The 17,209-nt window shown below is 47.1% G+C and overlaps 1 protein-coding gene across 6 annotated transcripts in view; it reads left to right on the forward strand.

Moving 5' to 3' along the window:
• The window catches only part of ADAMTSL2 (ADAMTS like 2), a 59,379-nt gene that overhangs the window by 15,377 nt on the left and 26,793 nt on the right, over positions 1-17,209 (forward strand). For 2 of the 6 annotated variants that reach the window (XM_019510758.1, XM_019510759.1), the window contains exons 4-12: positions 131-206; positions 986-1,088; positions 3,107-3,252; positions 3,355-3,478; positions 5,448-5,528; positions 6,530-6,705; positions 7,605-7,947; positions 8,881-9,262; positions 16,539-16,642. In XM_019510758.1, coding sequence (XP_019366303.1) covers positions 131-206; positions 986-1,088; positions 3,107-3,252; positions 3,355-3,478; positions 5,448-5,528; positions 6,530-6,705; positions 7,605-7,947; positions 8,881-9,262; positions 16,539-16,642 — 1,535 coding nt within the window. Of the gene's footprint in view, positions 1-130; positions 207-985; positions 1,089-3,106; positions 3,253-3,354; positions 3,479-5,447; positions 5,529-6,529; positions 6,706-7,604; positions 7,948-8,880; positions 9,263-16,538; positions 16,643-17,209 lie in introns of those variants that run through there. The other 4 variants (XM_019510761.1, XM_019510760.1, XM_019510763.1 and 1 more) reach the window with 4 other exon arrangements.

The following is a 17,209-nucleotide window of genomic DNA, read 5'->3' on the forward strand; positions in this document are numbered from 1 at the left end:
TCAATAGGATGATGCCTTAATTCCAGAAGACATTGCTACTGGATATGTGAGCACCTGTGCAAACAGGCAATGTAGATATTATTTTCCAAGAGAGTCTAACCCCATTTCTAAGCATTATTTCTTTATTCAGAAGGAAGTCTGTGAGTGGGCTTGCTAATAAAACCTGCACTGGGACATCCAAAAGATACCAGCTCTGCAAAGTACAAGTAAGAATACTCTTTTTTTTACATTACAAATATTAAAAAATGATGTCTTTTGACTTGCGATCCGCCTCCCCCTCCTCAATCCATCTGCAATTCTGGATAGCTCACAAGAGTGGAAAATGACTGGCATTCATCTTGCCGCATGCCCTTCCCAGCCCAACCCAACAAAAGAGTAACTGTTTTTATTCAAAGGCTTTTCAATGGCTCCCATCACTGTAGCATCGGAGCATGTCCACAACAAGCTCCTGCGATAGGTGAGCATTACTGTTACGCAGCAGATGGGTAGGGTAGCAGAGCACAGAAAAATGAAGTGATTTGTTCTCATTCATTGAATAAACCTGCAGAAGAATGAGGAGCAGAACCCAAATTGCCATCCTACGTAGCTGCAGCTGTGGCTGTGGTTGCTTCTCCAATGCACCCCACCGGGATCGACACAGTTTGGAGACACGCTGACTTGGATCCCACCCTACTCCTTGGCCTCGTGCTGGGAGCTATGGAGCAAGAGCTGTCAAGGGGTGGTGCCCACCCCCAGCCCCCCGGCATGGCCACATGGCATCCCAGTTCTGCCATGTGTCAGCTGAGGCTGCTGGTGGAGGAGAAAGAGATGAGCTGTCTTCCAGAAGGTGCTCATCCTCCAGCTGTCCCAGGCCTTTTCAGAGCCAGGTAGAGCCAGGCTACAGGACAAGCCATGAAATATTAATTGTGGAAGCAGCCAGTTGAGATGTGCCAGAAACCTCTCCTGCATTTTGTTTTCATCAGGATATTAATGTATCCCCTTCTAGGAGTGCCCGCCCAACGGAAGGAGCTTTCGGGAGGAACAGTGTTCATCGTTTAACTCCCATGTGTATAATGGAAGAACGTATCAATGGAAACCTTTATATCCTGGTAACAAGACATTCTTTGTGTGCTTTATAACACTTAGCCAAAATATTTTGATAGCTACTGTGCTGCACACTTCAGGAAGGCTCCTCCTCTGATGTACTAAACTGATTTACAGGGACACCAGTCACTGTCTCCCAGGTTCAAAGGAGCATTCGGTGGCTACAAAGCAAGGCCTTTAAAAAAAATTGTATTTTTGTTAAATAAAATGATGACTTAGAACAAAGGCGAGATCCTGCAGTCTTCTCCCAGGCAAAACTCCTGTCTGACTGCAGTGGATCAGGACTTGCAGGTTTGAATGCTAAAGGTCTCACAGAGAATATGGGGAGCTCCAGCAATGAGAAGCTGGCTTGCTCGTGCAAAATGCCTTTTGAATGGTTCAGTATGTCCACTGAGTTGACCTGTCCCATTTCGGTGATGCTGGATGACACGTGCCCCCCTCCCCCCGAGTATGTCCCTTGTGTGTTTTATCAAGTGTCGCTGAAATGAAGGGAGTCAACTGGATAGTCGCACAGGGAGAAGTTTGATAATTGTCTGTGTGACCGAGGAGACGAAGGCCTAGGTTTGAAACATAACTCCCCTTGAAATCAGTACTTTTAAAAATCTGGGCCGCTGTCCCATTTTCAAAAATGCCTTGGATGCTGAGGAGCCTGAGTCCCTGGGGTTTCGTTATTTTACAATTATTTTCCCCCGCCATGATATGCAGAAGTATCTTGGTGTGTAGAGATGCAGATAGGCACTTAGCAGGGTTTTCAAAATATCTCTAACCTCTTTGTAATCCAAGGCACAAATTAGGTCCCACTTGGTCTTGCCCTGGAGTGGTTCACCCCCACCCTATAGTGCCCAGGTCAGGGCCTAAATGATAGATTTTTGCCCATCATTTTTTTGACCAATGTTGCATGTTTCCTGTGGGCAGGTGGGAATTTCCTCACATATATCCACTATTCAGGATTGTTCACCAGATCATTTCAGTGAATAATCTGGCTGATGGAGCAGCTCACTGGGAGACTTACAGAATAATGATTTGAAATTCAAGCTGTTTTGATTAGATGCACAGGCCAGCTGATATATTTCTGTTCCCAAATTGGCTGAGTGTAGCTCTTACAATCAAGTTTCTAGCCCAGTTTTGATTTTGCCATATACTTTCCGTGAATATTTTGCAGTATCCACTTAAAAGTCGCTCCCCCACTGAGCGCTTCCGCCAATGACATAGCTGCCTGAATATTTGCAGAAAGCAAATACGACAGAGGGTGAATGCAGTCCAAAGGATTTCATGAACAAACACAGAAGAATACTTGCAGATTTTGCAGTTTGTTCAGCTATGATTTTAAATTGACGTTAGCTGTTAATTTATCTAATGTGTATATTAATAGATATAAATCGTTATGTGTAGAAGTATCTTACATGCACATATATATTTATATGATAGATATATTTATATGATTTAGGTATATAGGTATGATTTAGGCATAGGTATATTTACATGGTTTCATGTTTTTATATTTTATGATTTTTATGATGGTTTGATATTTTATATTTTTATGATTTATATGATTTAGGCATAGGTATATTTATATGTGCCAATACTGCAAACCTATACCCAGGTAAGCCATCACTGCTGCTACAGGCCAGTCCCCATGGACTGATATGCACTGATCTGTAACCTGTAGGTGCACACCTTTGAGATTTTCAGAACCACATTAGCGATCAAGATGCTCATCACTGAAGCTTTGAAAATCTTAGCATTAGTGTATATATAATTCATAACATTAGTTCATTGAATGAGCTGCAGGAGTAGGAGCCACTTATCTGTGCAGAGGTTTGCTGTGTTGGACCATCCAACCCTCAGAACTGCTCCAGGTTGCACACCTGTAGAGACGGGAGCTTCTGAAAAGCTGAGCATCTTGCAGTTCTGGCTAGCACTACTGATGCGCTAGCTAGGAAAACTGTCGGCAACACTGGTAGAATGAAGTGATTGTGTTTCTCCTGTTTTGACTGTATTTTTTTATATCCTTTTCCCTTAGATGACTATGTTCACATTTCTAGCAAGCCCTGTGACCTCCATTGCACCACTGTGGATGGTCAGAGACAATTGATGGTTCAAGCTCGGGACGGAACATCCTGCAAATATGCTGATTTCCGAGGGGTTTGCGTGTCTGGAAAATGTGAGGTTGTTAAACATTATAGCAAAAATCTTGTCAGTAGCTTTCAGAAAATTACAGTGGGTGCAATATTTGCCCGGCCCTCAATGCTCTACTTACAATTTTTCTAGCCGATTGGATGTGATGGGATTCTATTTTCCACCCACACGCTGGACAAATGCGGGGTTTGCCAAGGTGACGGCAGCAGCTGCACCCACGTTACAGGGAGTTACAGAAAAGGCAATTCGCATCTCGGTAAGACTTTCAATGACCTTTTGCCTCTGTTTTAAATGAAAGCATCTTTCTGAGTCTATTAGTTTCAGCTTTGCCATCTTGCCAGCAGCCCTGTTGTTTTCTGGGAACATTTTATTTTAGAAACATAGAAAATGAGGGTTGGCAGGGACCTCAGGGGCTCACATCTAGTCCAACCCCCTGCTCAAAGCAGGGTCATCCCCCAGTAGACCATCCCAGCCAGGGCTTTGTCCATGTTTGGTGTTTTTGGAGAACATCCTTCTTATGTTTCTGGACAGGCAAGGATACAGGTAACTTTGCAAGGATTGAAAAGGATGTATCTGCACTTCACTGTACTGGATAGTGGAGTGAGGCTACACAAGGGACCAGCCTCAGCTCTAAGGTCTTATTTCAACTGCCCCACTAAGGAATAAATGCTCTGTAATGTTGGGAAGCCAGCATGCCTTTGAAAAAGCTGGGACCTCTGCAGTAGTGCTGGGCAAAGCAATTGAAGCCACCTCTCTCTCTCACTGGTCTCAGCCTTGAACACCTGTATTACAGTCAGGGGTTCAGATCCTCAGCTGGTGTAAATCAGAACAGCTCTACTGACCTGGGTGGTGTTGCATCTTTTTACATCCACTGAAGGTTTGGCCCAGTAGTTATATACCCACCTGGTGGATAATCCGCGTAAATGAGAGGTGAAACCAGCTCTTACTCTCTAACTAGTTGCTCCTGCGTCACCAGCAAATGAACGCACTGTTCCTGAATGTAGCTAATAAAAGCATTTTCACATGGCTGCTCGTACAGCTGTTTGTATGTACTCCATATAAAGACTCTGAATGAGGTTATGACTATCTTGGGCATGATGATCATAAGGTATAATCCTTAATGCTCATGAGGCTTTTCTTTGTCCAGTTCTATCTTCCTGGGGCCCTTCTCCATGAAGTGAGATCGCAGGTCACATTTTCAATATGCTGCTGCAGACAGATACAAGAAAATACTTCTAGGAACATGGGTTTTTTCCAGACTGGATCAGATGGCTGGTCCATTTAGTCCCTGACTCCTCAGTGGTCTGGTACTTGATGATTCAGAATAAGGTGATGAATGCCTCTACCCCTTGCTAAATAAGCACGCTCAGTTGTGTAGGGAGAAGGGGAGACAAAAATCTTTGACTGCTAATATGATCACAGTACGACCTGATGCTTTTGCTTTTTCCTAGCGTGTGGAACCGTCCAATCTCATAATTGGTCGTAGCGTTATTCAGATTTAAGTGCATGGACTATATAGACATTAGGCATTAGGGGCTGGAAGGGACCTCGTGAGATCAAGTCCAGCCCTCTGCCATAGGCAGGAAGTCTGTGGGGATCAAATGATCCCAGCCAGATAAACATCCAAACGCCTTTTGAATGAGTCCAGAGTAGGTGCTTGGCTTGCACCACCTCTGGGGCGAGTCTGATATAAATGAGACCGACAGTAGAGCCCAGACTGTAGGTTGAAAAACACTGCCAGTAATTTTCATAGAGCAATCATCGAAGCTGAAACTACTGTCGTGCTTCCAGATGGGTTATCAAGGTTATTCTCACCCTGCCTTCAGGCCAATGGACGGTGCTTTGATAAGAAATGGTGGGCAAGGTTCTCAGCTGGTGCAAACTAACATTGCTCCTCCAAAGCTGATGGAGCATCTCCAGTTCCTACAAGTGGAGATTGCAACCTCTGGCAAAGGAGGCCGGGAAGCCGACACATAGATTCACAGATGCTCGGATCAGAAGGGATCTCATCTGATCATTGAGTCTGACCCCCTGCTCTGGGCAGGAAAATGGGTGAATGTTATGAGCAGTCAGGTGGGTATTACCATTGGCCATCTTTTTAAATGTCATTTGGAAAGGTCAAAGCCAACCTGGCTCTTGTGTGGCAAATACCGGCTCTAGAGACTATTGTTGGTCATGTGGTTTGTTATAAAGCTTTTCTTTCATTAATACAAAGTTTTCCGTAGGCTATTCTCTGGTGACGCACATTCCTGCGGGAGCAAGAGATATCCAGATAGTTGAACGGAAAAAATCTGCGGATGTTTTGGGTGTGTATAACCTCTTGGTGCTCAATTAGAATTAGTGCATGTGTGTTGTGGCTCCCACCCTCCACCCCACAAATAAAAGCATGTGTTGAATACAAATAACTCTACTGCGGACGTGAGCCAGGGTCTTAGCTAGTGTCCATTGTCCTAGCTCTGTTGAAGTCAATGGAGCTATGCTGATTTATGCCAGGCGAGGGTTTGGCCCGTGACATTCAGCATGTTAATTGCTTTCACTTTGACCCACTGGTCCAGGCATTGCTGTTGCAGAGAATTGTAACGTTGACAGCGCCTTGATCTTGGATAATTAGGTGCGTTTTGTTTTACTTTAGATTCTGCAGCTCAGAAAAAACCACATATGCTCAGTAACAAGGAAATATGGCCTATAGTTTTGCACTCTTGATGCCTTGACAGGTGACTAATGCTTAGGAGGGAATGTAGGTTGGAGGATGTGGACAAAATAATTTTGCTTAATGAGCACACGTTTCTCTTACTGTCATATTCTGAAGCTGCTTTTAAGCTCGATGTCTATTAGACTCATGGCTTAGATGGCAAGATATCCATGTTGTGAGAGATGGGTTATCAGCTTCAGTCTCCAGTAGATGGAAGTGTAGGAACACACAGTCCTGAAACATATCCAGCTTGTCTGAAACATGGAAAACTTTTCTTATTTAACATTTATGCCGTGGTAGTCCATGAAAACCTCAGCCAGGTGGGGCTTCACTGTGGTAGGTGATGGATGGGCATTGAATACATGACAGCTCTTGATCTGAGAAGCTTGCAGTCTAAAAAAAAAAATTTGAAGCTGAATTTTGTACAGGCATACAGATGCACAGGCACAGACATGGCTTTGGAAATGCAATAAAAACAATAATATGCGTCTTATGACATTTTAATAGTATAAGTGCTCATTGAGCGGATAAAGATATTCGTGTGCAGTATGAGAATCGATTGTGGATTTTTTCTACACTACATTCATTTTATTTCCTCCTGCCTCTTGTTTTAAGCTGTTGCAGATGAAGCCGGGTACTATTTTTTCAATGGGAATTACAAAGTTGACAGCCCAAAGAATTTCAATATTGCAGGCACGGTGTTCAAGTACAGGAGGCCTATGGATGTTTATGAGACTGGCATAGAATATATCGTTGCACAAGGGCCAACTAATCAAGGCTTGAACATAATGGTATGCTTTGCATTTTTATATTGCAGGGCTAGGAATTGCGGGGAAGGGAACGATTATGTTGGATCCTGTTGAATTTTTATTCCTGGCTGTTTCTTAACCATGTTAGTTCCCGGTGGCCAAATCTTTTGTGTGCAGCCATAGCAACTAGACGGCATGCTGGGCTCTCCACAGGGGCTTGGGTGGAAGGATTCCTCTCCCCACCCCCGGGCCGCAGAATTACAGATGCTCCATGGCTGCAGAGTGACTGTTCTGCTTTTTACTGCACTGACCTCCCCCTGTTTTTTGGCTGGGGTTAAAATACACAGCAGACTGTGTTTGAAGATGGCAAGTAGGGAGAGATGATGCCAGTCATAAATGCAAAGAGCCATGTTTATATCCTGGGTGGAAATGGGAAGGCCACATGGACCGAAAGCACATAGGCAACATCAGTCTAGTTCCCACCATCGACCCTTGAAGCCCGGTTCTGTGAAGATCAGAAGTTGAGTGACTAGGCTGTAGCACATCTTTCCCTTGATAAAATTCAGTTTTTAATTTTGTCACGCTGTCTGTCAGCAGATCCTCCTTTTTCCTCGTATAGTTCATTACCTTGCCCCTTTCCCTTGGAGAAGTTCAAAGCACTTGGTCAGTCGCTTGCAGAGCTATGAGGGAGAGTCTGGCTCTTCTGACTCCCAATCTAGTGTTGTATCCACTTTTCCCAAGTATTCCTGATCGATGAATTTGGGTAGGTAGAACAGACCGATATTAGGAGTTAGTCCCCTGATGACATGGTGACAGCCACATTAAAAATAGATAAAAGGAGACTATCAACAGTCATTCCAAGACATGTATTAGCTAACAAAAACAGTTTGGTGCCAGATGCACGCGACATCTCAATGAATAAGTTTGCTTGTTCTGTGTAGGTATGGAACCAAAATGGCAAGAACCCAGCCATCACTTTTGAATACACCCTTCTAAGGAAGCCACATTCAAAAAACATGCAGCCCATTTACTACACGTTTTCCGAATCTGATAGCGAGGAAAGCAGGGAGTTTGATGGAGAAGGCCCTTTGGGGTTCATCCAGCACAATGCAACCTACTTTGGGAAACTCTCCAGGGAAAGCATCGATTTGGAGAACCAGGTGTTTGGCACACAGGACACGGCGGAAGATCTCAACCTGAGCAAAGGTCAGGAGACCAATGAAGTGTATGAAAGAGCGGAAGCAATTGACTGTGAGCCGAAACTGAAGGGCAAACAGCCCAAAGGTAGGGAGGAGACTTGGGCCGTTGCTATGGTTTTCTTTGGAGGAGAAATGCCCGGCTGGTTAACTTTTGGGGGGGCACTGTGGGAAGTTCCTTTTTGCCCTCTACTGGTCTGTTCGTTTTGCCCTCTGGCTTTTGTGCATTGCAGGGGTGGCTAGCAATGCACTTGGGGTCAAATCAGAGCTTGCTGTCTGCCTCCATCCTTGTTGCCCCGACTGCAGCAAGTGGAGAAGCCAAGTGCTGGTCCCAGGCTTCCCTACTCCTTGGTCATCAGCTTCTTCAGCACCCAGCCTCGCTGGCATCCACCCAGGAGCCATCCACCCACTCTTTCCTTTTTTACTCCAGGCTCTCCCATCTGCACTGCAACAGTCCCAGGCATGCTGGTATGAACCACCCAGCTGCCCTGGGCATCTCCCTTTCAGGGCCCTCCTCCATCCTTTCTAGAGATAGGGTGCTGGTGGTTTTGCATGGGAAGTTCGAGGTGTAGGTGCGTCTGGGTGCATGTGGGGTGACTTAGGCAGCTGGACCACCTTTGTTCTTCCCTTCTCCCTGCTCTCCTCTCTGCTGCTGGCTGGCAGGGAAGAAGGGGAGGCATTTTATGGCAGCGGCTCTTTCCATGAGAAGGAGGAGAGCAGTTATGGGAGCTGCTTCTCTTACTCTGACCTCAGTGCTGGACTGAGCATCTGGAGGGGAGTAGAGTGGGGCAAAACCTTCATTTCCACCTCCTAACCCTTAAAATTCCTCTTGTGACAAATGTACCTGGAGGAGCTTGCAGCTCCTGCATCTGATGAACTCCCAGTTCTTTTGGTGCCAGTAAGGCCTCATAGACCAAACCAGAGTCTCATGGAGATCACCAGCCACCATCCTCTCCTTTCCTGTCTGATTTTGACTTGGTTTTTGCAGCTGTTTTTCTTTCCCCTGCTTGTTTCCCTTCAGATTCAAATGCAACCAGATCGACTTACCAGACAGACAGGGATGACAGGGACTTTGACTCGAGATTTACCTCCAAGGAGTTCCTCTCGGAAAATGCAATCACGGACAAGCTTCTGGACAAGACCTCGGACTCTAAAGAGTTAGTCCTGAACATGACCATGAACAGCATCTTTGCCCAAGGGGACCCGGTAAACTCTGTGGGGCCACACATCGACAGCCTTTATGTTGACTACGAGGACAACGAAGGGATGGTGACCTACACTGTCAACGGCACCTACATGGAGCTGACCAACGACAAAACCATCAACACATCTTCGGAGACTCAGCTCTCAAACACTAACATCACCGTGACCAGCCCTCAAGGGAACAGGACCCACAAAGCAAGGTAGGGGACATATTTACAAATATTCACTCCCGCCGATTTTGTGTCCTGGTCTCACACTTAGGGCAACGTGTGTTACCCATTCGGTGTTACACGCCTTGCGTTACGCATGCTAGTGTGGAAGCCGTAAGGTAAGTGGGATGAAGACATCATAAAAGATTCCCAATAAAAAGCTCATTTTGAAAGGACAATTCCAAAATTACTATGGGCAGGGCCTAAAAAGATAGATTTAAGCAGGGTGACAATTCAGTGTTCGTTTAAGGGACATTGGCAAGGATATTTTTATGGTTGTCGACATGCTTGTGCTCTGTCTCCTGTAGCATCTGCTCAGAGGCCCGGGTGTAATAAAACCTCATTTCCTACTAATTTTGTCTACTCTGATTTGTCCAGCACTGCTCTGCTCCCCACTTCCTTATATTTCTAATGCAGCAGAAGCTGGTGTGGCTCCTTTTTTGAGTACTTTGCCACTGTTTGTCACCCACCAGCATTGCCGTTGATGCCAGCAGGCCTTTGCCCACAGTCGTTTATGGGAAGAGCCTCTCTTAGTTAACTATGGCTGGAGAGTCAGAGGTGGGAGGACGCTGGGGAACTCCTACCAAAGTTTGTTTCTTTAATCAGCAACAAAGCAATGTGGGTAGTTGTTATTCTGAAGGACACAAAACCACGTCCCTATGCCCTGAAGCTGCTTGTTTGAAGCCAGCTGTAACAGAGGATGTAGCCACGCATGTAACTGCTGCTTTCTAATGACTCTAAAATGAAAGGCCATGGATTTGCAGACAGGGCCTGGGCTGTATTGTATCAATATGTACATCTCCAAACAGGCACAACCTACTTGCTCTTGGTCAATGTCTTAGTAGGCAAAGAAAGAAAGGAAGGTCTGAATTGTGACTTTTCATCCACCCAGCCCTTAATGCCTAGGTACTTGGGGAGCTGGAAATATAGATAAAAAGTTGAACTAGCTGAAAAATCTCACCTGAAGCAAAATCGGAGCCTCTTAGTGAGCACGTGGCCTTATTTGCACTCACACCTTGCTCGAGGGTGGGGCATTGGGCCGGGAGCCTGGAGATCTGGCAACAGATTTTGTCCCTGGCTCCCATTCCTTGCCCATACGATGTCCTGGGGGTGGAAGTTTGCTGCAAAGGGCTGAAGGGAGAATTTCTCTAGCACAGACACAGCAGAAGGCTACCATAAGCCATCCTGTATTCCGCCCCCCATCCAAAAACTGTTGCAAAAGATGCTGAGATAGCCGGAGGGTGGGAGAAGGTGTGTAGCATCTGCAGAGATAGAGGCCCTGGGCTGTGCTGGATGGGAGAGAAGCACTTCGTATGCCTCAGGCTGGAGCTGTGAATCCTCAGGATAACTCGGATTTATGCCCAGGGCTGTTTCAGCCCCGGGAGCAAGCCAGATCCCTGAAGGCACTTTGCCTGCCTGCCTCCTGCTCTCTGCCTTCAGACCTGCACCTCTGCAGGCGCAGCATCCCATTTCAACCCTGGACACTATTCTTGGCTCTGCCAGTGGCCAAGTGCGTTTCCTTGGGTACATCACCTCACCTTTCTGTGCCTCAGTTTCCCCACCTGCAGACTAGGGGTAATGATCCTTCCCCTTCAGACTGGCAGAGTGAGCCCACCTCAGAAGTGATTGATGTCATTGCTAGATTTATTTAGGTTAAAGAATGATCCTTCAAATAAATGCACATGTTGGGAAACCCCTTAATGAAAAGCCCTTTCAAATAATGCCAGGGGAGGAGCAGGTTTAAGCCCAGCAGCTTGATGGGAAAGGATCTGCAGGAGCTTTCTGTGAGCTGCCAGGGAGCCGGTTGACTGCTCCTTTGACTAAACAAAGCTGATGCCATTCGTGTGTGAAAGCCTCGGCCTCTTGGGGCTCAAGGGACACTGAGTTCATTTCCTGCTCTTCCACAGATGTCCTGCCTGACCTTGGGTGAGTCACTTAGGCTGTCTGTACTGTTTCCCTAGCAAGCTGTTGCTCAGAGATAGGCTTGCATATACCTTCATGCACATCCCAAACCCAGCAATTCAGCAGGGTAGATGGCTTAGTGTCGCAGCTGTTTGTGTGGCCTCGTTGTTGGGCTTAGCGTGTGCGGAGGAGGGCCTGCTTCTCTGTCTCAGCGTTGGTAGTACAGCTCTCGCCATGCCTTGGCTCCCCTTCCGTGTGACGATGGTAATACTGCAGGCCTCCCAGCACTGCTAGCAATCGTACATGCGTCGCAGACCGCAAAGCCATCAGACCTGCCAGGCACGGGGTGATAGGAGTGCCCAAAGCAGGTAGCCCTGCGGTCATCTCCCCATGCAGCAGGCACTTCACCCACCTGCTTCCCACAGCGGCATTACGCGGGCTCAGACTCTTTCGGGCAGGGGGCCTGCCTAGCAGCACAGTTTTCTTGACACCCCCTGTGTTTTCCTCTCCGGACAAAATTGCCACTTTTCATGGTGTTCTGGTCCACTGGGGCCTTGATAGGCTGCGGCAATAAGTGGTGGCGGAGCTGTTCTTGGAGCATCCTTGGAGGGGGGGAGCGGAAAGAAGTTTTGCATTCCTCCTCCTCCTCTCTCTCTCGCTACCAGAATATTTGGCTGACCGTCCCGGACTGGCTCTAAACAGTGCCAGCTACCACTGGTCCCCTGGGGCCATTCTGGCGGCTGCAAGCTGCCAGGGCTGAGGGATGATACGGCCATGCCAAATCCTCACCAGCCACTCCCCCCGTCCTGGCAGCCTGCGGTGGGTGGTTTCAGAGCTCCCCACGAAGGCCAGCCCAAGACAGCTTTGTGGCACCGGGGCCGTGCAGAACCGAATGAGTGCGGCTGAGGTCGGATCTGCCCTCCCTCCGCCCCCCCAGCAGCGAAGCTTGTAAGCAGGCCCTCAAAAGAAAAGTTGTGCGTGGCTGACATGAATGCACTGTGTGAAAACCCTGCTCCCCGGCCAGGAGCTTGCAGGAGGCTCCGAGCGTCATCGGCGGCTCGCGCTCCCAAATATAGCGAGCGTGCGTCTGCGTGCGCACGTGTGTGTGGGCGCCGGGCCAGAAAACGGCAGCCCTGTGCTGTCGTGCATCTCGGCACGCTGCGTGCTGTACGAGCACGCAGCCCAGAGGACGGCGGACGGAGCAGATAATGCATCTGATTTATGGGAGCAGGATTTGGGAGATGCCGGGGAAAGCTGGCAGCCGGCGACTAGAAGTGAAGCTGTTGTTAAACGGCTGGAGCGTGGAGAGGCTTTGCATTGCTCGGTGCAGAGGGGCTGCACGGGGGGCGGGGGGGGCACACCTTGGCAGCTGGATGGGTCTCCACCGCGGAGGGCAGACGCAGGAAGCAGTGGCTGTCTGTAGTCTGCTCCCCGGCTCTCCAGATGGATTTCTAGTTGGGTCAACCAGCACTGACTGCTCCTCCCTGGCAGGGGATTTGATCCCTTGACTACAAGACACCAAGGCTTCCTCAGGAAAGGTGCGGCCGCAGGGGAGGGAGGTGCCAGGAGAAGCCTGGCAGATGCTCAGCTCCTGTTAGCGCTTGTCCTGAAGCCTCAGTTCATCCCTAGGCTCTGGGAACAGCCGCCCTCGCCAGTGCCACGGGGCAGGGAAATGCACCCTCCCCATACAGCAAAGCAGAGGAGACTCTGTAGCCATGTCTGTGCTGGGAGAAAGGGCGTCTTTTAACACGTATTAACCAGACAACGCGTTAACACGTAGAGAAGACGGGTAGTTTTCAGAGGCACCGGCTGCCGGTCCAGGCAAACCTTTCCTTCCTTGTGGTGGTTACCTCCCCGGGCTGACATGTCAAAAGCCAGAGCTTGTTTGCAGTAGCATCTGAGCACGTGTTAAAACCACCCTTATTTTTTTGCTTGTGAAGACTGTCAGAGGAAACTTGGGTGGTTTCCACACCTTTTTATGGACTTTCCCAGGGACGTTGTCTGTACTGGATCCTGCTCCCCCCGAGACTAAATGAGTTTCCCAGGTGGAGCTGAGAGCTTAGTTTGCTCTGATTTTCTTTTGGGGTAGAAGCTGAAAGAAACGGGCAACTAAATTGTATTATTCCATTTGTACTCATCCAAGGTAGGGGTGATTGCCAGGGGCCTGAATCCTGCGCCCATCGAAGAGTTGGGAGAGTTCCTGCTGGTTGCAGTGGCAGCAGGGTCAGTGGGCTGATAGCACCTCTATAATTTGCATTTCTTTTGGTCTCGGACCAACACAGCCACCAAATACATCCCTATAGTTGTGTGACTGACACTTGGGATCAGAGAGGTAATGACCGTCCCCTTTGCATTCACTTTAGCAGGGGCGAGCAATTATTCTGGGCGGAGGGCCGCTTACTGAGTGTTGGCAAGCCATCGAGGGGCTGCATGACAGGCAGCCAGGGGCAGATAAATATTAATTATGATAATTTTTTAGGGGCCCTGTGACCCAGATAGTACGGCTTGGCAGGCTGCATCTGGCCCCTGGGCCGCATTTTGCCCACCCCTGCACTTTAGCCTGGTGTTAATGGCTGCACATAGTGCAGAGGAACCGAGAATTTGAACTTACTAGTTTTTTTTTTATATTGTTGGTTAGGGGGCAGGGATGATTCCCCCCCACCCCATATATAACTCTCAGTGTAGATACAATGACCTCACTATAAAAGCATCTTATTATGGGGTCACTACGTGGGAATAAACTGTATTGGTATAAGCACATAACTGTTAGACCCATGTTTCTGCTAAGAGCCAGCCTAGTTTTTTAAAAAACCCACCTTCTTATACAAGGCTTGACTCAAGTAAAGCTAGTACTTTACTAACTGCCTCAATTCACCCTGACATAATTCAAGAGACGTCTGCGCTGCCCCTGGGGAATATGCTCTTTCAAGGCTTTGCTTAAAAGGGGTGAAATTAAGAAGCAAGCAAACCTGGAGTCACAAGGGAAAAGATGAGCCCGAGGCCTTTGACTGTGAAGCCTCTGTGTTGTTGTGCAGTGGCTAGAGATATTCTTCTGCGACAAAGACCCTTTCTTGAAGTTAGGCAGCCAAAACAACAGCTGATTCCAGGAGGACTATTCCTGCCAGGAAGAGACATTTGCTTCCCCGGCCCCGGCAAAGCATTTCAGCGTGAAGCCAGTCTGGGGTGCGCCTTGCTGTTTGCAGAGAGAGGGTGGCACTGGTTTTGTTGTTACTGCTTGTTTGCTCCCAAAAGGGGGGAACCTGCCCCCCCCCCAAAAGTTCCGCTGGGGAAGAAAAGAGGTGTCCCGATAGTAACCCATAATAATAACAATCCTAATAAACGGAGAAAAACACCAGTCTGGTTGTATAACAGCTCACTGCTGTTTGCATTTAGAAGAAAACAACGTAATAGTTATGTCTGGGCCCTACAAGGGAAGAGGACTAAATGTTCCCATATGACGAGATGTCTCATTTATCTAGAACGTGCTCCCGCAATCTCGTGGCTTGGAGAAGAAGCTCTTGCACTAAGGACCCTTATGCGAAAGGGACGCTGTTGAGGGGCTTTTTCATCCTCAAGTGTGAGAAGAAACCTAGTTTGGGTGTGCGAACCAGAGGATGGGGAAGGAGAGACAAATGCTGTGCATGCGCCAGAGGCCAAACTCATGGTCGCTTGTGCCCGTTTAAATTGAGAGTAACCCTTATGAAGTCATGAAAACCCCAAGTTACTTTATGGTCTTTTCTCCTATGTCTGAAGAAGGGTGTTTGTGCCTGAAAGCTTGCAATTAAAGACTTTTTTTTGTTGCAAAAGTCTAGCCGGTCTAATAAAGATATCGCCCCTACCATGAGTCCTGATTGCTTAAAGTTGCTTCGGATTCGCTCTGGATTAACTGAGATCAGAATAGAGCATGAGGCATCTAGGCAGCAGGATCGTTTTCCAGAATAAATTAAAAAAATAATAAGTGTAGACGGCACAGAGGCCAACCACCATTTTAACAGGTCTTGGGGAAAATGGTTCTTTTGTGGTGCCTTCGGTCGACTAAACAGCAGTAGTTAATGAGCAGACAGTCACCAGGGCTGTATTGACATCAATGGGTGATGCTGGTCCACAATCGAAGCTGTTTTGGCAAGATAAAGCACTATTTATAGTAAGCCAAGATTGTTATTTTTTGAACAAAAATAGCCATGTTCATTTCAGCTCCATTTCAAACACAGGAAAGGACCCTTTGCCAAGATGACTGAGGCAAAATCAATGGGGAAAATGAGGTGGTTGTTTTTAATTCTTCTAAGAGATCATTGTTAACAATGGAAGGAGGGTGGGTCTAGAAGGGAAACTATAAAAATACTCCGCAGTGTCCTTTTAAAGCTATTCTGCGGTCGAATGGACACGAACTTTTGTTACAAATGCATAAATAAGGCAATTTCAGAGCTTCTGCTGCCTAGAAATCATACAAGCTGCATATATCTTGCTAGGCCAGAGACAGCTGGATATCAGGATATAACCTTGCATACAATTTTAAGCCAGTCTAGCCGTGTTAAGGGTTGAAACAAAGTCACGAGCATAGATTTTTTTTTGAAGAGTTTACTGTTATAAAGGTGCAGTATCTCTGATGTATTATAACATTACATCATCTACCTGTGCAACGAACCGTTAAGAAGTTACTCTGCTTGATTTCATAAATGCTTATTTTATCCTTTATCAATGGTGTTATGCGTGTGAACATACTATTTCCTAAGGGATGCACAGTATATATCTAAAATAAAATCTAGCCAAGGCGACATGTAGGGAAATAAGAACGTGGCATGCCTTTTGTGATTAGACTAGTGGCCGCAGGAAAGTCCTGTGCCGTATTTCGGCTTGTGGAGAGGGTAAGGCTGTGAGATTTGAAAATCTCAAGTCTTTGCTTGTAGGGAGAATTTGCTCTGTCCTGCTTGAGCTGCAACCGTCCACGCGGCATACGTTGTCGGATGCCGGCATCCTCAGGGAGGAGATACTGCACCTTTACGTACTGTCTGGTTAGGGTTAGGAGTATTTGAGCAAAAAAAAAAAAATGCAAACTTTGTTAAATTCTGAACTGTTTCTTCTTGTGGGTATTTTTATCCCATTCTCTCTATTTCTAGACAGTGGAAGCTCTGCCTCTAACCAGGCTGGGGATTCTACTTTGGGCTCAGGACAGGTATGTTGTAAAAAAATAAATTAAAATAAAAACCGATTAAGCAAAATCCAAACCAAAAAACCAAACCCAATTGTGGCCCGACAGCCTGACCTGTTTGCATATCTGATGCGTATCTGTCCACGCTCTCCTTGTAAACCCTTTTTTTGTGTTTTTGTTCTGTTTTTTGTTTTGTTTTTTTTTGCTTATTGCTAGAAACAGATTGAAGTTGTTAAGAAAGGGCCAAGGTGTGAGTGCTGCTGACATGTACAGGTGGAAGCTTTCCTCCCACGAACCCTGCAGCTCTACATGTACCACAGGTAGTTATAACAAGCAGCCCCGTTCAGCCTTTGCACAACTCCTGCCATCTCCGGGTGCGTGAGTCGCTTTTATGTCTGTCAGATTGGGAGGACCTAGTAATGTCTCTGGACCTGATCCAGAGCCCAGCGGAGTCAGCGGGCTGTGGATCATGTGCCGGATGGAGCCGGTAGTGCCTGGATTCTGCATTTGGATCGGAGTGGACAAGCCCTGTGCCCATGGGGAGTCCCCTGCTGATGTGGTGGCACCTGGTATTCACTCTGTGCACGTGTAAATGCAGGGGTGGAGAATCAAGTCAATACCTCTAACTGGAACCAACAAGAAAGCTTTTTCCCAAGTGACTTAGGAGCATATGTCCTGGTGGCACTTGGTTTCTAAGTCTCACTGAGGGCCTTTTGCAACTGAGACCCATTTATATTCCATGAGCATCTCGTTCCCTGGAATAAGTTGCTTTTAGGGGGGAAAAGACCCACCAAGCCTGGATTTTTAATGCTTTTACGTGCATGTAGTCAGAATCACTTTGTGCAAAACACTGACATTAAGTGAATCCTTTTTTTTTTTTTTTTTTT

This window comes from Gavialis gangeticus, unplaced genomic scaffold (assembly GCF_001723915.1).
Source record: "Gavialis gangeticus isolate Ggan-Ray unplaced genomic scaffold, GavGan_comp1, whole genome shotgun sequence".
NCBI lineage: Eukaryota > Metazoa > Chordata > Crocodylia > Gavialidae > Gavialis > Gavialis gangeticus.